Raw genomic sequence first — 23108 nt, forward strand, 5'->3', positions numbered from 1 at the left:
TACTGTCTCATTGTGTGATTATGGAAATTTTAAACATAATTGATTTACTTGCCCAAAATATATGTACCATCTACATATATAGAAGAAATCAGCATTAATTATTCTTTCCCAAGCAACACATGTCAAGGCAGCAGGTAAGAGTTGACATGGCAATCTTTCATTAAGTAGCTGACATGTGGCCGAAAGCTTTGGTTGCATGACACATTGGATGATTTTTCTAGGTTTATATATATACTAGAATTTTTGAATTTTTTGTCGAAACATAAACTCGATTTTTTTCGGCATAAGAGTCGAAATTTGAACATTAGACATACGAAGTATAATTGTTTTTAGTTGCAAAATTTGAGTGGTTTAGCTTCTGTCACTTAAGTCTCTCACCATTCTTTTTGTTTGTTTTTTTTACTTTTAAAAGTTAAGTTCTATGAACAAAATAGAAATTTCATTGAATTTATTTATGATTTCTAATATTATAATTTTTTAGTTGATTTTTGAATTAAGTACAATACTTCATAAATTATAAAGAAAGTGGACACTTTGATTTCAAGTCAATTTTTTCATAGGTTGTAGTTTCTGAGTAATTATTATAATTATATTTTTGGTATTTTTGTTTGATGCCCCCTTTGATTTGTAAGTAAATTTGTAATTTAGAATGGGAAGGGAGTACCATAGTCTCTTCATTCGGGGACACCATAGCTCCCCCCTTCCCTTATATAATAGAGATATGTTGTACTTCAATTTTTTACCTTGATAATTAATCACTAGTATATAATAGAAAAAGATAGGTTCAAATATATGTAAAAGTTATATATATGTATATATATATATATAATATATATATATATATATATTATATATATATATAATATATATATATTATATATATATATAGGAAACACTATAAAAAAAGTAAATAATTTTTTTCCTTGTCTAACTTCTAACTGATTTCACTACAAATACACCTCCATTTTTTATCATGGCCCATCATTAATTGTGAATGATTCTTGAGAATAGTGATTTGTAAGTAAATGTTTGTAAATTTTTTTATATGTATTGACGTTCTAGGTTAGTAGTTTTAGTTTGTATGTTAATTTTAATTAGTTTTAATAAAGTTTTCCGATTATTTGAGTGATTTGCGTGATTTTTATAACATGATTTTCTCAATTGTATGAGTGATTTTAAGTGATTTGTGAGTGAGTGTTGTAAATTAGTTTTCGATAGTCTTCTTTGAGTGTCGATTTTGATTTTGACATTCCTTTTGTAATTTAGAAAGGAAAAGGGGGCAAAATAGGCATTTCAAAAGAGGATACCATTGCTCCCCCTTCCCTTATATAATAGAGATATAGAATAGCCTAAGTAATAGCTTTTCAAGTAAAATTAAATAGCTTTTGATCAGTGGCAGAGCCAGGATTCTCAAAGTGGGGGGACAAAATCCGGAGGTCGGGAAATTGGAAAAAAAAAACTAGAAAAAAAAACACTATGAGCTGGTGAAGATGTTCCTTGGGATTTCATTCTTTTAAGCATGAATTGTCAAAGATTGGGTTGTTTTCTCTTAGCCTTAGACTTGTTTGAATTAGATGAATTGAATCACTTGACATTTTCCTAATTAAATTGATAAACATGAATCAATTACATTATCAAACCAAACTAGTCAATTATAAATCAACTCATATTTACAATTTTCAAATTAGAAACTAGAAATTACAAACTACCTAAACCATGAATCAACAAATCAACTCAATAAATCATGACCAACATTCCAACAACAAATCATTTCAACTAATTCAAATATTCAGATTTCAGTCATAATCACAAATTCACAACCAAACATTGATATATATTACCTCAAAACAATGAAATTAAAATTTAGGGAGTTAGGGTTTAGAAAAAACAACTCACTGCGACTGGACGGGCGGCTGCCGACGTGGCTGGCGGCGTAATTCCGGCGGAAGGCTGCTCGTGGCTGGATGACTCTTGTCTCTCCTAGTCTCCTGCCTTTCGTTTGAACTTTTGATCGAAGTAGTCCCAATCCTTTTGCTTGTGAGTAGGCCCGTTTACAGCATTCAAAGACTCAAAGTAGTTCGTTCCGGCGTACTAAACGGCTCCGGCGGCTCGTGGCGGGCAGCGCCACAGCGGGGATTTAGGGTTTCTCTCCTTAAATCCTCTCGCTTTGTATTTCTCAAAGGCGACGCGTTATGTTTGTATTTGACTGTTTGTTTCACGCGTCTCCCAACTCCAATCCTTCGTTTTCCTTTTTTTTTTTTTACCGTGAATTCATTTTTTTGAAGTGGGGGGACATCTGTCCCCATGTCCCCCCCTGCTGGCTCCGCCACTGCTTTTGATGGCTCATTATTGTTCCATAGTCTGTTCTTGTACCCATGTATTTATATAATTCATATTATACACTCATCCGTAAGGTACACCCAATGTTATCTATTTGCCTATACATATTTTGTAGTGCTTCAATTGAGTAAAAAATTATAAACTAAGCAATGGGTAAAAATAGTCTTGGGGGCACGGTATAGGTTTTGATGTATTTACTCATTTAGCAATACAATCCTAAGTCTAGTAGGAAATACGAATACAACTCAAGAGAATATTAGCTTTACATAGACGATATTTATATCCAAACTAAATACATAGACGATATTTTATATTTTCTATGATCACAGCTTCTCCGCAATCGAAGGAAGGAGGGCTCATATTAGATCTGACATCAAGGTAATATATAACTGCCATGGAAGACTATGTGTAAAAACATCTTAGGAACTTTTTCACTGACACAATGAATGTCCATCTCAATGTCTTTTAGTGCAGGAACTTTGATGCGATGCAAAATTTTAGAAAACTAATTTCTAACATTAAATACCCAAGATCCTATGTATAGATTAATAGGAGTCATTAGTAGATAAATCATACCTTTGAGGCGTGTTCCCTCGCTAAATAAGTGACTCTACACCAAGTTAGGATGGAGATCAAGAACTTCAAGTGTAGTTCCTCTACTCGGTCTACTAAACAATGAGCAAGAACCAAGCTAGGATTACCAGCTAGAACAATTGGAGAAAACCCTTTTCGCACTCTCTCTTGGTGGTTGGCCTCTATGGAGGGAATTAGGGTTATTTTTTTGGCTCACAAAATAATAATTAATCAGATGTCTTTCTAACATATGATCACCTATTATGTGTTGGAGAAAACCCTTTTCGCACTCTCTCTTGGTGGTTGGCCTCTATGGAGGGAATTAGGGTTATTTTTTTGGCTCAAAAAATAATAATTAATCAGATGTCTTTCTAACATATGATCACCTATTATGTGTTTGTGTGTGTTTTCTCTATACGATCACAAAACTTTAGACCCGTGCTGACTTTGTATATTTTGAAATACTACCTACTCTATATTTTGAATACACAGGTCATACAAAACTTTAGTACTTTTGTTGGCTATTTGAAATGTTACCTACTCCATGTTCTTTTTGTTCTTTCGAATTTCTTTTGGGAAGAAACTAAGGAATACGGGTCGATGGTCCATTGAAGTTACTTTGGTTAGTTTTTTGGTAGTCGAAAAGTAAAAAAGGAATAACGAAACAGATACACCTATAAGATAATTCACTTTGGTTGACAGCTTTGAAATGACGGTCTGTAGAAGTTAGGGACAATCGTTACTGTGGGTAGGCTTATATCTCCCTTTGCCAATATTCTGGCATGGATAATTTTATGTGTCTATGAGTTACTAGCAAAAAGGGATTAAAAATATGAATTTATGATAAAGATCGTGGGAACTCGAATGCTACCACTAATGAATTACAAGGAAGTATTTCATAACGTGAAATCAATACTCATAATATTAATCTGCTTGATTGTTTTATCTATTTTGTTACATTATCATTCATATTGTAACAAGTTGTATTCTTATCTGTATTGTTTATTCAATCTAATTAGATTCGCTTTTATAGATGAATTATTCGTTTCCTTATATGAATTGCACTATTTCTTTTGTTTTATATAATCTGTATTATTTGGGTTGATGAAATATTTATACCAGAATTTACCAAATTATATTACATAAGACCTTCCGTGTATTTTTGCACGGGTTAAAAATATAACTAATATGTTGATTCAAAAGTCAACTCAATTATAGAAAATATTCTTTAATTGCCTATTTCTAACCAATGGATTACCCATTAGAATAAATGATGTATTCTTTGCAATAACCCCTTTCCTGTTTGGGGCCATACATAAATTTTTGGCAGACATTGGCTCTAAGTAGGTCATATATATAGTGTACCTCAAAGAAAAAAAATTAAAAAGTAAAAGAGGAGGGGTGGCATAGTGTCGGTGAAAACCATTAGAATATAAAGTGCACTAACATTCTCATAATTCATACTACTATAAGATTGTCATTTATTGAGTGACCATTTCTATATCACAAACTTCAGTTAACCTTTTACTAGCTATAGAGTGGTCGGTAACTCATTTTGCATAAGATACACAAAAAAATAACTCAAATTACAAGTTCGACAGTTCGTTCTCCTTCAATTCTAGCTGTATTATATGTCCACTTAGCTAATGTATAGTTCCTTGAGTGTCATTTTTAATAGGTTATAATTATCCAGTTGACTAATTTATAGCTCCTTACGTGTCAATTTAATAGGTTATAATTGTCTACTTAACTATTTTAAATGAAAAAGTAATATTACTCCACAATCTATAAACATAATGGTTGAGTTTTGACCAAATATTTAACATACTTTTGAATGCAGAAAGTAATATACAAAACATAGACAATATAAGTCAGCCTTTTTTTTCTTTTGCTTCATTTTACTAATTTATTCTCTTACGAAAACAAATTAGTAATAAGATCATATATTTCAAAAATATTTTGAGGGATTTCCAATATCTTTCTATATTCTTAATGAGAATATCTATAAAATATAGTTATCTCTATTATATAAGCCAAGGGAGGAGGTGTGGTGTCCTTTTTTGAAGTGACTAAAATACCCTTAATGATCTAATTAATGGAATGAAAAAAATTACAAAAGCAAATCATTTAAAAATGTTCATTCCAACTTGCCATTTAAAATAAGTTTAAAATGGTATATGCATCAAATACTTCAATCAAAAATTAAATGGACAAAATATTTATACCTTATAAAAAAAGATGGCATACATAGCGTGCACATGAAAAGTCTGAACATTCACTACCTTTGATACTCTTTAATCCAGTTAAACCAACTCATTATTTTTGTTCTTTCTGTTCAATATTCATTCAAAAAAAAATTAATGTTAACAATCACTCACAACCTTTTTATTTTTTTACATTAGCGAATTAATATATCTAAATTCATCTAACTGTTGAATTTTTCACATTTAAGTTTAATCATAAATAAAGTACGAATGGAGTATCTAATAGAATAACAAATTTTCAAATTAACGCACGCATCGCGTGCATATGAAGGCTAGTAATAAATGGGTTATGCTATATGCAGTCCTTAGGATTGCATATAAGACATAAATACATTACATAAAATAGAAATAAATTGTGAATTTATGGAAAATTTTTGCATCAATCGATGTAATAAATGATCAATTAATGCAACTTATTTCCATTTTTAGCTTCTTATATACAGCCCTTAGGGCTCCATGCTTGTATATAGCTTTTTTCATAATAAATTAAGAACTTTGACATTATTGTAGAGCAGCAAAATTCCTACCTTCATATAATTTTGCATTGTACTATTAATGTAGAATAATTACTTAATCAAGCATATATAGACATGTTGGGATGTGTTCAAGTTACTAGGTGATCCAAACTAAGAGTTTATAATTCCAGCAACGAGAAAATGTCCACATGGGCCCCAATCAAATTTTCCTCTATTACACAAATTTCCACACCCTCTATATATAAATAACACCCCACCCACCCTTCCTTACATTCCTTAAATTTCCTTGCAAATTCCTCCCTTTTCCTAGTAGAAGGAGAAATGGCATTCCATCTCTCCTTTATTGTCCTCTTTACTACTCTCCTTGCTCCCACATTCATCAACTCCTCCCCTGTCCAAGATCCTGAACTAGTAGTACATGAAGTACAAGAGTATGTTTAAAATCTTCCACATTTATAAACTCTTACCTTACATATATAGTATGTTATATTTTTCATTTAGTGATTGTTTGTTTATCTAAATAATGTATAAACACGTAAAAGACTGCTAGGAATAACTGATGTGAAAGTATTAGGTCAGACCGTTATGTTCATAAATATGTTATGTTCTACTTTTGTTAGCACTTACTTTTGTACTAAACAAAACAAATACTTACACATGTATTTACAATTAATATGACAGCATTTGTTTTGTGTACACTATGTTATTATTATAGGAAAATTCGTAATGCTACAAGGAGAAATTTAGGATACCTCTCATGTGGAACGGGCAATCCCATCGACGATTGCTGGCGGTGCGACCACAAGTGGTTGAAGAACCGCCAACGGCTAGCAGATTGTGGCATTGGTTTCGGCAAGGGTGCAATTGGTGGTAAGAATGGAAAAATGTACGTGGTAACGAACAAGGGTGATGATCCTGTGAATCCGAAACCAGGGACATTAAGGTGGGGTGTGATTCAAGATAAGCCATTGTGGATCATATTTGATGGTGATATGGTGATCAAGCTTAAGCAAGAATTAATGGTGAACTCCTTTAAGACAATTGATGGTAGAGGAGCTAACATCCACATTGCTGGTGGACCATGCATTACTATACAATATGTTACAAATGTTATAATTCATGGGATACATATACATGATTGTAAGCCAGGAGGGAATGCTATGGTGCGGGATACCCCAACTCATTATGGGTGGAGAACAATATCAGATGGTGATGGGATCTCTATCTTTGGTGGTAGTCATATTTGGGTTGATCATTGTTCGCTTTCTAGTTGTACTGATGGGTTGATTGATGCTATACATGGGTCTACTGCCATCACTATTTCTAACAATTATATGACTCATCATAATAAGGTTATGTTGTTGGGACACAGTGATTCTCTTACTAGAGATAAAAATATGCAAGTTACTATTGCTTTTAACCATTTTGGTGAAGGCTTAGTCCAGAGGATGCCACGGTAAATATATACGAAGTATTGCATTTTTACTTTTTCTTTAGGTGCATATCATTGTAGAAGCATGATTTTTTAAAAAAAAAATTGGTAAGAATAATTTCTCTGGGTTGTCCTCGCACAAGGCCCCCTACCCCAATTCCTTGTAGAAGCATGATAGTTAAACAGAATTAGCAAACGTCTACATCATGGTATATTGCATAGTATTTGATTCTGTTTAGCATCACATTATCCAGCCTTGACAATTATATAGCAATACCCTTTATAAGTAATAGCATATTAAGGAAATGAATTATCATTGTAGACAAAAAGAAAACTTTTTAGATATCCTGAAGTAGTAGTGCATATGTTACTATTGATCTTGGACTAACGAAGTACTAGGATGTTATTATTAGCAATTATTTGTGCTTTGGTAGGGTCAAATTTAAGATGGGCAACATTATTTTATGTAGTGGATGCTAACTTTTTAAAGCAATGGGGAACTTGGGCAGGTGTAGACATGGATATTTTCATGTGGTGAATAATGACTATACCCATTGGGAAATGTATGCAATTGGAGGAAGTGCATCACCTACAATAAACAGCCAAGGCAACAGATTCCTTGCTCCTAACGACCCTGATAACAAGGAGGTAAACTTTCATCTTCCTTACACTATGATTTTTTTTTTAAAAGGAAAGATTAAAGAAAGAGAGTAGCTCCAAGACAAAAGTACTGTATTAAATTTTTTTTTTTTAGAATTCTACTATTCTCTCTAATCTCCTTAATTCTCGTGAAAAGAAAGAAGTAAGCATTATATTATGGGACAGAGGGAGTAGTAATTACTTAGGATTAGTGATACAAATTTTATACCTAATAACCATAATTTCGGCATTTACCATTAATTTCAATGTAATTGACGCAAAAGAATCTTTGAATTTTTTCCTTGAATAATGTAAAAGTGGGTTTTAATTCCCAAAATATGCCCAAAAAAATAAAAATTCCCTGCGTGTCCACGTAGAACGGCACGCGAGAAACTATTTTTTTTTTTGTTTTATCCCAGGTAAACCGCTACTCAGAGTAGCGGTTTATGTGTATAAACCGCTACTCAGAGTAGCGGTTTATAAATATAAACTGCTACTCTGAGTAGCGGTTTACTTGGGCAAAATGTTCCAAGCACATATCAAACTCAACTTGATTAATGAACCGCTACTTCAAGTAGCGGTTTACACAACATAAAAATAAAAATAAAAAAAAATAAAAAAAAAATTTTTTTTTTTGTAAACCGCTACTTCAAGTAGCGATTTTACTTAAATTGGAAAAAAAATGTCTCGCGTGCCGTCCTACGTGGACGGTACGCAGGGAAATTTAATTTTTTTTTTTTGACATATTTTGGGAATTAAAACCCACTTTTGCATTATCCAAGGAAAAAATTCAAAAATCTTTTACCGTAAAATTGTTAGACGGAGAAAATTATAACAATAATTAGCACCCAGAGAGAATTTGTTATTCTTAAAAATGTACCAAAAAATTCTACTTTGGTATATGAAATTACCGTTTTGCCTCTAAGATGGGAGTCTCTATAATGGTATGATACTATTACTAATTGTTATAACTAATATATGAAATGTTATAATGTTTGGTGAATAAATTATAGGTGACAAAACGCGAGGAATGGCCAAAAAGTGTATGGAAGAAATGGAACTGGAGATCACAAGGAGATTTAATGTTGAATGGAGCCTTCTTTACTTCTTCAGGCGCAGGGGCTTCTTCAAGCTATGCAAGAGCTTCCAGTTTAAATGCAAGGCCTTCTACTTTTGTGGGATCTCTCACCATGTCAGCTGGTGTCCTCAATTGCAAGAAATCTTCTCACTGCTAGATTATTTAGTATTTCATTCATAAAATAGTAATATCCCAATTGTATTTACCTAAATGGGGAAAAATTATTCTTATCCTGCTTCAATTTTTTGTTCTTTTAGTTATTTTTTCCCCTTTTTCGAGGTAAATTTATACTGAAGAACAACCTTATCCTGCTTCTTAATAAATTTGAGGCGCTAGAAAAGTCGATATGTATCTGAGTGTCTGTGTGCTATTTACCTTTTCATAAGAGCAAATATTTGGTACTTTTTACCTTAAAATTTATCTCCAAAGTTAAACAATAGCCAACAACAAACTTATAATTTTACAAAGTGTGTCTATTGTGGACGAGTAAATTTCCAACTGAAAAACAATCGAGATAAACCAATAAACTTTTGGTTCTTTTTACTGCTTTGCTATTTGGCTTATGACTCACTCGATGTAGATACATGCAACTCTATTTCTAAACAATATGAATCTTCGCGGAGCGAGTTTGTAAAAAAAGCATGGATATATATCTTGTCAGCCCTATTAATTTTCGATATGAAGAAACATGATGTTTCTAAAAGTAATTTCCACAAATAATCATCATATTACCTCAATTTACCCCACGCAAACCACTCAATCCACATGATGCAAATTGCTGCACTAATGTCTCTCACACATTCTCAACGTAATCATGATAGAGGCTCCCCTAAATCTTTCTCAATCAATTTCGTAAGTTTACGCTTAATATGCATGTCCAAAACCAACAGGGGAATTATTGAAGCCAAACAAAGCAACATTATAATTTTATAATTACAACATATTGGCAAATAAAAGGGTGTCTTGTCCATTAGTATATGAAAATAATCTCCACACTACCCTTGATTGGATCACATTGTCATATCATCAATTTAGGTTACACTTTTAACATGGCAATAACTTGGACAAAGGAGTAACATATCGAAAATGAACCAAAGAGTCGAACTTTAGAAGGATAAGACAAGAAGAATTGTATAAAATGACTCAAAAGTTGGATCATACTGTATATATGATGACATTCAAACTTGTGGGAGGCAATTATGGGTCAGACTCACATGGAAAGCAGTAGCCACAGTAATACCATCATAAATAATCAGAAGACAAATCTTTCCTATCTTCCAGCCACACCATTGTCCCGTGGTAAAATTCGCATGAGCATTTTATGCCTTTGATCTTGTCTGCACCTAATTTTTAGCAAAACTAGCTCATTGAATTTATTACGAGATTAGACTCTGACAGCTTTATCCTATCCGCATAAAACTATGCAGAAATGTCAGCAAGCCAAGATCTAACTTCACTATTAGCAATAACTCCTTAAAATATAAATATTCAGAAAGATTTAGGTTTGGTAATTTATAGATCTCAGAAAAGACCACAAAATCAAACATCTATATTAATCAGAAAGAACAGTCAAACTGTGCAGCCTCAGTAAAAAGCTTCACCGTTGCAAAATTTAGGGGAAACAAAGTTTCAATTCACACCACAAATGCAAAGACCCAACTAAATGGCATCTGCTCTCGGTTAATAGGAGAGGGGCTTGCACGACATAATCCTAAAAGAACAATCTATCAAAATTCTGATGGGGTGATGACATCGTCTATCTTCAGAATCATCTTCACAACCTGGGTGGCGAGCAATATTTGCTGCTGCTTGCCGATCAAAGTCTCGAATACAAACTGCTCACGCATATCGTTTGTGCCGACATCACTACAATCTATGCCACAGCAAGTGTTGTTCTCCTGCTCAAATCAAAATGCACACAATCAGAGATTTGTAAGATCTCCAGTTCATCAAACAGAAATTTAGCCCCACATAAGACTGCAGCAACCCTTATACATCTTCACAAACTTTATAAAGGATGTGCATAATGTGGCATACATCCACATTTTGTTTCTATCATGGCTCTAGTAGAAGGAGAAACAACAATAGTATTTGGACCCACAGCATTGCTCAAGAAATCCAAGGCCTGTAAAAAGCATCTACCCATCCCTAAAGCTATGAAACTTCTTGATAATACATGTTTGCACATGGGAATGTGACATACAAGAGCTACAATATCGCCAATCCAGTATAGTAATTTTTATCAAATCAAACAGCTGAGTTCTCACACAACATTCGCATCCTAGCATTTTCCTACTAAACAACAAATGCATTTTGTATCATGCAGGGACAAAAAAGGTATCAATTGAAACAGCAAAATTAATATTAGAGGAAAGGAGAAAAAGAGAAAATAAAAAAGGGTACTATCTATACTAATTATAAATTACATTGTTAAATTTGTCTGGAAGATTGATAGGAGTAAATTGAGCAATTTATGCAGAAGCCAAGTGGTGTCAAATATGCTAAAGTCAGGCCACATTGACAGATTATACAACATTAACATGTAAGGTCAACAGACCAGAAATACTTGTAAAAAGGTACCCATTTGGAAACAGAAAAAGGTAAATACCTTGATGTTAAAAATTAAAGAAAAAAGGGTGTGTCAATAAGATAAACTATTACATTTATCGGATATATACTACATAACTCTTTTTGGAAGCAATTCTGTATAAATACAAAGTATAAAGCCATATTTTTAAAAGACTCCAACATGAGAGACCAACAAGAATCCCTTGCTGTGCAATTAAAAAGAAATGCCATGGACCACAATCAACATGATACAGTCAAGATATATTAAATCCAACAAGAATGGTGCAGCAGAGGAAAATAGAGTACCACAAAGCCCACTTACCTTAACTTGCTGGTGTTTCACTGCAGACAGTGTTTCAATAGGCTGAAGACCACTGTTCTCCGCAAGTGCCATGGGAATGGCATCCAGAGCTTCAGCAAAGGCCCTGATGGCATACTACAGTAGAAAGAATGGACAGTTTATAGTTTTGAAAATTAAAAATCATTCAAAATTTTGATAAATAACAGACTACTATAAGATACCTGCTCAACTCCAGGGAATCGATCAGCACCTGCCTCTACAGCAAGAGAGCAAGCAATTTCAGCAGAGCCACCACCATAAACAATAGAATTGTTGCGGATAAGATTTCTTGCAACGCAAAGTGCATCGTGGATGCTCCTTTTTGTCTCTTCAATCATCATTTTGTTACCTAGTATAGCGTGATGAAATCATTACCATCAATGTCATTGATTGCATATTGCAACAGAACCAAACCCCAATAAAAAATATCAGAAGCAATTAGACTAGTCTAGTTAGGCAAATCAGAAATTGTTTTTTCCTTTTTTAAATGGGATATTATCAATGATAAATTGGTAACCCTGTACTTTAAAACAATTTTCCAAAATAACACTATTTCATAATGAAACAATCTCTATGGAGTTACCGTAGATAATTTTCTGTTTTCCAAATTTTAGAGTTCTATTATATTTTATTTTTAGATGGAAATAAAAAATTCATAGAGGGTTACCCTGAATAATTTGCCTTTTATAATGCATTAGTGAGATAAGCCTTTACATAAAATCAGAGAAATGAACCTACCACCACGAATAAATATGGTAACAGCCCTGGAATTGGCACAATGTTCAATGTAAAGCATTCGATCTTTTGTTGTACCAAAAGCTTTCTCACGAACCAACCCAGCCTAAAAAATCAGGACTAATGTCAGAATTAAACAAGCTATTATCATGAAAGTTCGCCCAAGTCAACTACAAACATTAACCTGCAAACAAATACGTAAATTGCAATATGTGGAGTAAACCTAATAGCATTGATCTTATGGGAAGCTAGAACTGGGAGTTAATACACCTTCTTGAGCATTAAAAAAAATTAAAGCTTCAAACAACAAAAGACATGACATCTACACTAATATATTAAAAGGCATGCCTAAGCCAAAAACGGTGCCACATGGCGCTCTCCCGAAGGGAGTTTTACTACATGTAATGGACAACAATAAAAAAAATTTAGAAATTGCATAGTGTAAGGTTTGATCCCGAAACCTCAAGATTATCTACTGAAGTCTTAACCACTAGACCAAATAATATTTAGTGTTATCATCTTAAATTATCATATAATAAATGAAAATTTTCCTTACCCGGAGCGTAGCCCGGGCCTAATAACTAGTTTATTAAAGAAAATGAGTACAAAGAGTACTCATACAAGATAGTTCAATATCATGTTTAACCCCATTGGGTATTTTGGAAATAATATAATCACTTCGTTCCTTGTTAATGTTCCTAGTTTGACTTACACATTAGCCAATGCACATCTCTAAATATTATTATATGTAATTATCTATTAGTCAAAAATTCTTAAAATTTATGCTTCCTCCATTATGATTTAAGTAAAACACTTATCTCAAAAAACTTCACATAAAAGAGAAAAGTGTTTCACTTATTTCAAAACGAAGGTAATATTATTCAAGTACTCATTGAGACGAATCAAATAAGACCCCACATGATTATGTTTTTTCTTATATATTGGGAAAATTTAGAAGATTCTATGCAATTCTAAATAGTGTCAAGATTTCAAGTAAGAACATCAATTAGGAACGGATAGAGTAGGTAAAATCTGAACCCAAAAAAATGTGAAAAACAATTGGGACATCCATATTAAGGAAGTGTGAAAAACATCAAGAAGGAGGAGTGAAATGGTCAGTGACAAAATGAACGTTCGGCTTCATAGAGCAGACAACACATCTTCATAAAGAGGGGAGAATACTCTTTGCAATTAAATCATTTACAGTAAGGCTCTGGACTAATAAACTGAACTTGATTTGTAGTGAATTAAAACGGTGAGAGGAAACTAATTAAACTGAACAACCTTAACTGAGTAGAGTTTGTGTGAACTGAACTGAATTTCCATTAATTCAGTCCAAAAGAACAGAGCCTAATATGTTTTGTTCTTCATAAATGAAACTGAACGTGAAAGAGTGAAGGCAAGTGTAGAGATTAGGTCCACCAAAGAAAATAAGAAATCAACAAACTGGTTTTTAAAGGGTTTGTGAAAACTCAATCTTCCTTCTAAAATATCAAAACTCATGCCCACAGTACTGAGTCACAATGAATATAACAGAAGTTCTGTCGGAAGGCAATCAATCCACTTGATCCAATCATCACGATGAGTTAAAAAAATATGTCAAAGGGGAACGCCATCCAAGCCACTACTTTCGGCAAATACAATGTTACCTAATTTGCAGCACAACACCACAAGAATTGGTAGGCGAACGGAATTAGCTATCTAATTTTGATAATAGCCCAAATGTGTAACACTTGCATGTAAAAAAGTGTTTTTCTGGATCGCAATTCACGGGGTTTTTAGCGAATTAAGTAATATTGGTCAAATATAACATTTAGTGAGAGGAAGAGAATGAAAGAAGCATGATAGGCTGAAAGACTTGAAGACATATAAATGGAAGATACTACTGACTAGAACTTGTGCCTTAGCAGGTTGTCTCACTGATCTGAAACCCTTTAACAAAGCAGGTAAACATTACAGTGCCAAGTTACATAGTAATACTAATATGTAGGCCAAACAAATTGGTAACCTGCTTAAAGGCATTTTTGTTTGGGTCCGAAGTGGAGAATACCACATGATAAAACCCGTTGCCACAACAATGCCAAAGCAAATTGAATATTGGTCCATGGACAGAAATCATATAATTCATACAAATGTTTTAGCAAAAGGAGCAGTCATACCCGTCCCAGCTTTTCAGGAGTCAGTTCTTGGAACCTTGGAACAATTCTCCCACCTGAATTTATATAGAAAATCCAAATCAGTACATTCAATAGATTGATTTAACAGTTAAGATCATATAAACGACTACAACAAAGGCATTGTCTCACACCTGTGGCAATTGCAATCAACTCCAACTCAACACCACCAACCCATCTAACAGCAGGCAAATTCCTATGCATTAGCAGATGATTTGCCTCATCATCAAATCCCCACTGGCAAATAACCAAGGTTGCACCAACATCCTGCAAAACACAAACCCATCAAATTAGATAATTATCTATATGCACTTACTCTTTAAGAAGGAACAAACAACTTCCTCTCTGGGGACATGCTGATCACACAAAAGAATATCTTTAACCAGAAAATGGAGTCAATTACTCTAAAGGATGAGAATTTCTGGTAATAACAAGCCGACCAAGCGTTTAATCCAGAAGAAAAATCCTACTGAGTTTTTCACCAACAAACTAGCATTAGAATGAACCCACCAAAGGAGTTTGAGCTGTACTTCATACAAGCTTTTGGCTTCCCTAGACAACCCTAACTTAAAAATGGGTTGGGACATGGAAACTATAGTTTATAAAATGAACCCGCATAAGTAGGAATCAGAAAAGGTAAAACTGTAGTGCCTTCTCATCAAAGTATTGGTGGTGATATGGCATAAACAAGCAAATTTTTCTAAGAAATTTAAGATATGGCATCCAAACTACATTCGCCAAAGGAATAACATATAACTTACCTTACACTGTTTAACCATGTCATCAAAGTATTGTTGCTCTTGTTTACGCAAAGTCTCAAACTTCTCCACAGTGTCAATCTCAACCTTATGTTTGGTTTTTGGCTTAGGTGGCTCAAAGGGGCATGTTAATATAGCTATGTTAGCATCTTCAATTTTCTTTGGCATCTGGGGGTGGCTCATGTCCTTGTCAACAACAATTCCATAGATGAGTTCAGTATCTTCCAGTCTTCCTCCCACTTTGCCCTCCACTTTAATTAAATCAAGATTAACATCCTTCCGTTCCAAGTCTGCAACAGCCAGAACCGCTTTAACCGCAATCTCAGCTAAAGTGCGCTTACAACGATTTACACTGAAAAAAAGGGAAATGTTTACTTCCAGATGGTAACAAGATACATAAGAATATCACAAACATAAATGTGATTCATAATGCAATATGAGCAAGATTACCAGCATATAACTCAAAACGAAGATTTAATAGTCACACATTTTAATCAGAGTCACTACCTATAACTCTTGTCAAACTCCACTAAGGGGGCCGAGAACATAAGCATCTAACAACCACATACTAGTCTTACACTAGATTAACTATTCTTATACAAGATTATCAAAGAAAGAAGTGGCATTTCACTGAAGTGCAATCTAAAACTCCTACCGGACACAGATCGTATATGTTCTGCACAGACCGTAGATGGTTGTTAGCTGATTAGCTCTCAAAGAGAGAGAGGGGGGTTAACTTGTCACAAATTCAAAAAGTGCAGATAATCATAACTAGCAAGTATAATTGAAGCAATTGAATAAATTATAAATAAATGGGTAAATCTTAACAATCAAGGGAAGAACATGTAGTGAAGCAGATCAAAGCTCCAGCCGAGAATATATGCAATCACATTAATTTTCACATTTTCTAGAAGAAACTGGTGACATTGAAGATTGGACATAATTTACATGCAGTTTAGGCCACCAAGGAAAGAGGGGATGAGAAAAAGGAGGTATCTTCTCTTCTAATGGCTAGATAATTTCACAGACAAAGATTGGACATGACCAATTTTGCCTCCAAAACAATGAGCAGCTTAATACTTCCTTCATTCCATACTAGTTACAAAACTTTGCTTTTGAAGAACTTTCAATCACTACTTTATTCAGTAATGATTACAACTATAAATCACTGTTATCATATGAAACATTATGAAAATACTTGAATACTTAAAGAGGGATAGGAAAGCATACATCTTAGATGACAAAGTAGTCATGCATGTCTGGATCAAAGGCTCTACATTTGCTTCTCCAAATTCAAACTTATGTGCGATCTTCTCCAAATGTTCAACGGCCATCCGTGAAGCTACTTCATATCCTTCTGCTATTCTAATAGGATGAATGCCACGGTCTAAGAGGTTTTCAGCCTGCTCCAGAAGGGAACCAGCCATGACAACTACTCCAGTCGTACCATCGCCAATTTCATAATCCTGACTACGAGACAATTCAACCATCAATTTTGCAATTTGGTTGTCAACATCCATCTGATCCAGGATAGTGGCACCATCATTTGCTGAAATCAAGGACAGAATCACTGTAAGAATCATACTTAGAAAAACAAACAGCCTGAATAAATTGACTTACTCTAGAACTTCAGAACAAGCCCACTACAATAAATCCGAACCTAGTTAACTGCAATTTTGACATTAACTTCTATAGAGTTCAAAACAACTGTACGTGCTTTTCACAATAGATAATGCAAATGGCACGTTCACAAAATAGGCTATGATCCAAAGACGGAATTGCTCATTGTACTCTTACCTTTTCTCCCCCCCACGAAAATGATGTTTCACATTTCTTTGGAAATGACAAAAAAACTTCATTGCTCTATTATCTGCCTAAACCCTAAATGAACATAGTCCCTCGAGCAAAAATAAAGACTCCTACTTTCCATTAATGATAAACAACTTACCTGCTACTTTCGATTTCTCTCAAATCAGTATCTCCTTAACAAAAAAAAAAAAAAAAAAAAAAAAAAAAAAAAAAAAAAAAACCAATGCAGAACATTCTAAAACCCTAGCTCATCCCTCTTAAAAACCTCGAAAATGGAGCACCACAAATCAAATAATTACTTAGTCACAATAACTAAATCTCACAAATACAACTCGCGAATATACTAATTAACTAAGGTTGCTTTGAACATAAACCCAGATTCAAGAATATACCAATTAGCCTTACTTCTCACTCACTAAAAAACAAATCTACACCCTGAAACATTTCTGAACCCTAAATAATCTCTCCTATTAACATAACCAACAAAAACTCTAATAAATCACACAAACATAACCATAAACTTTACAACTCTACAGTTCCGAAACCCAAACTTTTACTTGATCTAACCAAAAATCAAAACCCTAGCACTTACATCTAAATTCAAATTTTTCAAAAAAAAAAAACAAAACAAAAAAACCACATCTAAAATGTCATCCAAAAAAACCTAATTCGACAACAACAATTGGAAATTACATCTAAGAGGAGAGAGAAAGAGAAGTAACTGATAGTGATGTCACCGTCGGGAGATTGGAGCATCTTGTCCATGCCTTTAGGGCCAAGAGAAGAACGAAGGATACGAGCGACGGCTTTACCAGCGGAAATGTTAGCCTTTTGAGCCTCTAAACCTCGCAAACGAGTCATGGATTCTTGCTCACGAAGTATAATGAAGGGGCGTCCATATTCATCGAACGCCAACGCCATTGTTGTTGGCGAGCTAGATCAGTTGCAGAGGAAGAAGAAGAAGGTGCAACAATGGCGATGAAGTTAAGGTAGGAGAGAGAGAAAGAGTCTAGAGAGGGTGTTTATAGAAGGTGCGAGAAATGAGAATGGGAGAGAGTGAAAATGAGTAGAGCGCGGTTTGATTAGAGCAGCAGTGACTAGTGAGTGACATAGTACTAGTAGGGATGGAATATCAAATATAGATTATCCGACCCGTTAACCCAACTAGCAAAAATAGTGTTCATTTTCTGGGTATTCATACTTTGAGACCCTATTCAGTATTTAGTGGTCTTTTTCTTTTTCTTTTTCTTTTTCTTTTTCTTTTTGATTATTTTTGGCATTAGAGAGAGGTATAAGGGTAATTGAAATAGACGGGATTTAATCTGAGGTTTTTAGGACCATTTTCCAATATTTTAACCAATTAATTAGTTGACATTCACTTCTTTTTGTTTTGTGGCATTTCTAGTTATTTGGTCTATTTGATTATGGAAAATTAGCTAAAAATTAATATGAGTTTTCATTCATAATTGTAAGATAATATGATATGGAACACTTGAAATTTTGATATTATTCACAATTAGATAGAACCTTTTAAATTTATATTAATATATAAGAAAACATATAATTATATGGAATCTTATTTGATTTGTCTAAATGAATAATTTATTAATATTTAATCGTTATAATTTTTACTAATATGTAATGAAATATATATAATATCAGAGAAGTGCATTGGCAAACGTGAACAGTTAAATACTCCCTCCGTTTCCTAAAGATCTTCCTTGTTACTGTTCCTACAGATACCAAGGAGAATCCACTTGTGTGGGGTGTGAGGTGTGTAAAGTAGGAGAGAGAAAGGGGTTAAGATAAATAAACAAATAAAAAGAGGTTAAAGTATGAGAGAGAAATGGAGTAAAATTGAATTAATAATGTAATGGTGGACTATATGATAGGGATATGAGAGGGTAAAAAGGGAAAAAAATCCAAATAAGGAATAAAGTAAAAGAGGGAAGATCTTTTGGAAACGCACTTAAACGGAAAGATGGAAGATCTTTAGGAAACGGAGGAAGTATGAAGAACATAAAATAATGAGGAAATATTTGTTATGAATAATATAATTTTACTACTATAATTTTGTGCAAAACAATATGGGAATTATTAAAGAAAACAATATTATAGATATGTTATGCTGAAAAATAAATATAATACAATTTTAAAATTATAACCATTTACATTAATATTTATAAAGTTAAAGAATAGTCTTTTAAAAAAGTTTCTAGCCATTTACATTAATATTTATAAAATTTATAAAGTTAAAGAATAGTCTTTTAAAAAAGTTTCTAGGGATTTTATTATCGGAATATTACCATTAGGGGTGTTCAATGTAGGATATTGGATCGGATCCGATCCAAAAATTTCGAATCGGAGAATTATGATCCGAATCCGATCCGAAATTTTCGGATATCCGAACTTTTCGGAGCGGATCACCGGATTTTCGGATCGAATACCGATTTTTCGGTTCGGATCACCGGTTTTTCGGATCGGGTTCGTTGACATTTTTGAAAATTCCCGATCCGAAAACCCGAAATTTTTTCCGGGTACCCGATCCGAAATATCCGAAATCTTAAAATCGGATCGGAACGGCGGATTTTCGGATCGGATATTTTTGCACACCCCTAATTATCATCATATATGAGCTTCATATTATTATGAACAGATCATATTGTGCGCACCTGGTGCACAATAAATTTATTGTGGGACCGTTTCTGTTTTAGCTAAAATAAGTCACTTTTATGTCAAAATAGGTCACTTTCAAACAAAGAGAGTAAGTTTTTACCTCATATAGAAGTGACCCATTCAAAAAAAAGGTTACCTATATTTGACGGGTAACTCTTTAACTTAAAGGAAACATAAGTGACCTATTAAGGGTAAACATTACCCTCATTTCACAATAATTTATTGTGCACTAATCTCGAATATATGTATTATGAATAGCTAAGTGTAAAGTGCAGTCTTACGACGGCAAAATAATTAAATAAAATTTCATACTATTTATAACAATGCAAATAGTTTAGTGTGTACTCTCTCCGTTCCATATTAATCGATACATTTTGATTTTCACACATGACAATGCACAACTTCGACGATTAGACAAACACCAACCTATATGGGCAAGCGCCTAAAGCTGATGATCATGCATATGGTAAGGCATTTGAAAATGGTCGAGCGTCTAAAATAATTAAGCGCTTGTTTCAGAGGATTGGGCCCACTGTTAGGATTCTTTTTTTTCGAGCAACAATTTTACGGTGGTTGTTATCCCCATGTCGCCCATTCAAAGTGTCAGATTGATGTCGGTCCTGTTTGGCACTAGCGTTTGAGGTAGCGGTTAGCGATTAAACAAGACAGAAACGCTACTTAAGAAAATTATGAGTGTTTGATGAGGTAGTGGTTGTAGACTTGTAGTAGTGGTTGTAGTAGCGGGTAGTAGTTGGAGTAGATTATGAGTAGCAGTTGTGGAACGTTACTACAAGTAATGTCTGAGATTTAGAGGTAGCGATCTAGCAAATAAACACTATATAATAGCATAAGGTAGAATTATTAACCATAGTTTTTTTTTTCCTTCTACTGTTTATTAATTGTTTTATTTTATGCCAATTCAATGTTTGTTTTACAATAGCAGAGATGTAATTTAAATATTTAATTTAAAGATAATATATTTTATAAGTATTTTAGTTAAAATTGGTAATATAAATTTTTTTAGGGTTGAATATTTTCTTAGATTCATACATTTCTTTGAGCAACTAAAGATTCGTATACTCCTTTTTGTATAACTTCTTTGAAAATAAATATTGAATTTAACTAGAACATATGAAATTGTTTTAGTTCATTTCATATTAGAATAAATGTCATTTATGTCTTTTACCATTCCAACAGCTACTTTTGCCAAACACTTCTAATTAACAACTAATTTAATCGCTGATAGCTGACAGCTACTAGTAGACAGCTAGCAACTACCCCCAACAACTACTACAACCGCTAACAGCTACTAGAACCGCTAGTTTTGTCAAACATGCCCGTCATTCCAATAGTTTTCGTCATGGTTATTGTGGTGGTGGTGGACTGGTGGTCGACAGCACGGAGGCAACAAGTGTGTATGAAGGACTGGGGTGCTAGAATGGGGGGTGTACAAATGTTACTACTTAGTCGTTTATATAAGCAATCAAACTTCTAAATTTGGTATTTTTTTGATAAATACCTATATCCCCTTAGTTTTACTTCTTCACAGATTTTCATCATTACTAAGGTTTCTAGACAAATTTCCAATTATCTCTATTATATAAGCCAATGGGGGGCTATGGTGTCCCCTTTGAAAAGACTTTTTAACCCTTCATTTAATGAAAATACTTACCTATTAAGATTTTGAGATTTTCCTCAATCATAGCCCTTCCTAATTTAAAATATGTATATCAAAAGAAGTTTAAAGTAACTAAAATAAACTTTCATAAAAATATGTGTAGTAAAAAAAAAAGTTTATGATTGAAGAACAAATTAACATAACTAAAGCAGTTTCAGAATCAATTACAAAATCAAAGACATAAAATTTTAATTTTGCCTGAACTTTGAAATGCAATAACAATAGCAACATTCATCAACAAGTAATAGAAATACCAAGAAAATAACTTCTTCATCAAGTAATTTTTATATCCACGCACGCATCGCGTGCAAAGAAGGCTAGTTATTAATATACGAAGATTATTTGGAAAAACAAATCCCAAATCAAGTAATATGTTCAACATTCATTTTGGGCCGAATAAAAGTGGCCTCATAGTCCAAACTTCTGAATCCTAGGGGAAAAAATCCTTATGCGTAACAATGCAATCCATGTGTTGGCTTCTATTGATCATCCTATAGTTATATGATTAATTTGTAATGCATGATCAATTGTACTTAGGCTCCATTTGGTTGGATCTAAAACATTTTACATAGAAAATCCAATTGTTAAGCTATTTGTTTGGTTTAATGTAAAAGAAATTATGGAAAAGAGAAAAATAGAAGGGGAAGGGAGATGATGGATAAGAGGAGAGTAAAAGGTTCCAAAGGAGAAGGAAGGAAAATGTACTTTCCCTTCTTTGTTAAAGGAAAATAATTTGTTAGGCATTACTACAACCATGGATGCTCCTAGTCAGGCACCATTGGTTGTTAGGAAAATTTTTGGAGTTGTTCAATATTGTTCTTAGGTTCATGGTGGGTTTGAGCTTCTTCAACAACCAGTTTTCTTAATCAGGAAGATGTATGCTTTGTTAAGAAGTACACATGATAGAGTAACTTGGAAGAAAATGATTTGTAATAATCATTCTCCTCCAAAATGTGTGTTTATCACTTGACTTGCTCTTCCTAATTAAGAGGCTGCTGACTTGTGATTATTTGCAGAAAAATTGGTTTATTTTGTGATTAGAGATGTGTTGTATGTTCTGGTAATGACAAGACATTGGATCACTTGTTTTTCATATTTCCTTTTTCCAAGGCAGATTTTGGGTGAAATGTTGAAGTGGATGAGTTTCCATAGATATGTCAGGAATTGGAGTGAAGAGTAATGCCATTGTACAATACTCCCTCTGTAACTAGTGATTTAAAGTATTAGCTATCTAGAGTTGAAAGCAAGCGCTGACGCCTATGATGTAATTAGAATAACAAGGGCTATCTAGATCATGAGTTGGTGGAATGATGTGGTTAAACGGATGAACTCAGATTGCACTAGCATTTTTGTCCAAACTAAAAGAGCAAGGTTTGAAATGACTCATACTCTAAACAAATGAATATTTAGCAGGAAAAAAAGTCCACTTTGATGATTAAGCTAGCCATGTTTAAATTTAATCCTTCCACAACATTATCTGACCATCTTCATTTCTTCATGTAAATCTTAACGTATGCCTACCAATCTAGAATCAATATCAAACCATAATAGAACAACGAAGTTGAAGA

At 33.5% G+C, this 23108-nt stretch overlaps 2 protein-coding genes across 2 annotated transcripts; one reads left to right on the forward strand and one right to left on the reverse strand.

Moving 5' to 3' along the window:
* The first annotated feature begins 5870 nt into the window (after positions 1-5870).
* On the forward strand, positions 5871-9043 carry LOC104897228 (probable pectate lyase 5). The gene is made up of 4 exons (XM_010684060.4): positions 5871-6084; positions 6369-7109; positions 7595-7733; positions 8738-9043. Exons 1-4 carry the CDS (start codon positions 5975-5977, stop codon positions 8957-8959), a joined length of 1212 nt encoding a protein of 403 aa, XP_010682362.2. The 5' UTR covers positions 5871-5974; the 3' UTR covers positions 8960-9043.
* A 1287-nt stretch (positions 9044-10330) lies between these two features.
* On the reverse strand, positions 10331-18287 carry LOC104897227 (T-complex protein 1 subunit epsilon). The gene is made up of 9 exons (XM_010684059.3): positions 17909-18287; positions 16608-16926; positions 15381-15729; positions 14754-14886; positions 14605-14657; positions 12449-12551; positions 11893-12059; positions 11693-11806; positions 10331-10700 (listed from the first exon to the last, which is right to left on the reverse strand). The coding sequence occupies exons 1-9, from the start codon at positions 18105-18107 to the stop codon at positions 10530-10532; spliced, it is 1608 nt and encodes a 535-aa protein (XP_010682361.1). The 5' UTR covers positions 18108-18287; the 3' UTR covers positions 10331-10529.
* Positions 18288-23108: the final 4821 nt, after the last annotated feature.

Source organism: Beta vulgaris, chromosome 6 (assembly GCF_026745355.1).
Source record: "Beta vulgaris subsp. vulgaris cultivar EL10 chromosome 6, EL10.2, whole genome shotgun sequence".
Classification (NCBI taxonomy): Eukaryota; Viridiplantae; Streptophyta; class Magnoliopsida; order Caryophyllales; family Amaranthaceae; genus Beta; species Beta vulgaris.

What these genes read in the sequence shown, in the direction of transcription:
- LOC104897228 (XM_010684060.4), top strand. Translation starts at nt 5,975, where the DNA reads ATGGCATTCCATCTCTCCTTTATTGTCCTCTTTACTACTCTCCTTGCT. An exon ending in TTAGTCCAGAGGATGCCACG is followed by an intron (nt 7,110 to 7,594) that starts GTAAATATATAC and finishes GAACTTGGGCAG; the next exon opens with GTGTAGACATGGATATTTTC. An exon ending in ACGACCCTGATAACAAGGAG is followed by an intron (nt 7,734 to 8,737) that starts GTAAACTTTCAT and finishes AATAAATTATAG; the next exon opens with GTGACAAAACGCGAGGAATG.
- LOC104897227 (XM_010684059.3), bottom strand. Translation starts at nt 18,107, where the DNA reads ATGGCGTTGGCGTTCGATGAATATGGACGCCCCTTCATTATACTTCGT. An exon ending in GTTGATTGCAATTGCCACAG is followed by an intron (nt 14,658 to 14,753) that starts GTGTGAGACAAT and finishes ATATAAATTCAG; the next exon opens with GTGGGAGAATTGTTCCAAGG. An exon ending in TACCATATTTATTCGTGGTG is followed by an intron (nt 12,060 to 12,448) that starts GTAGGTTCATTT and finishes ACGCTATACTAG; the next exon opens with GTAACAAAATGATGATTGAA.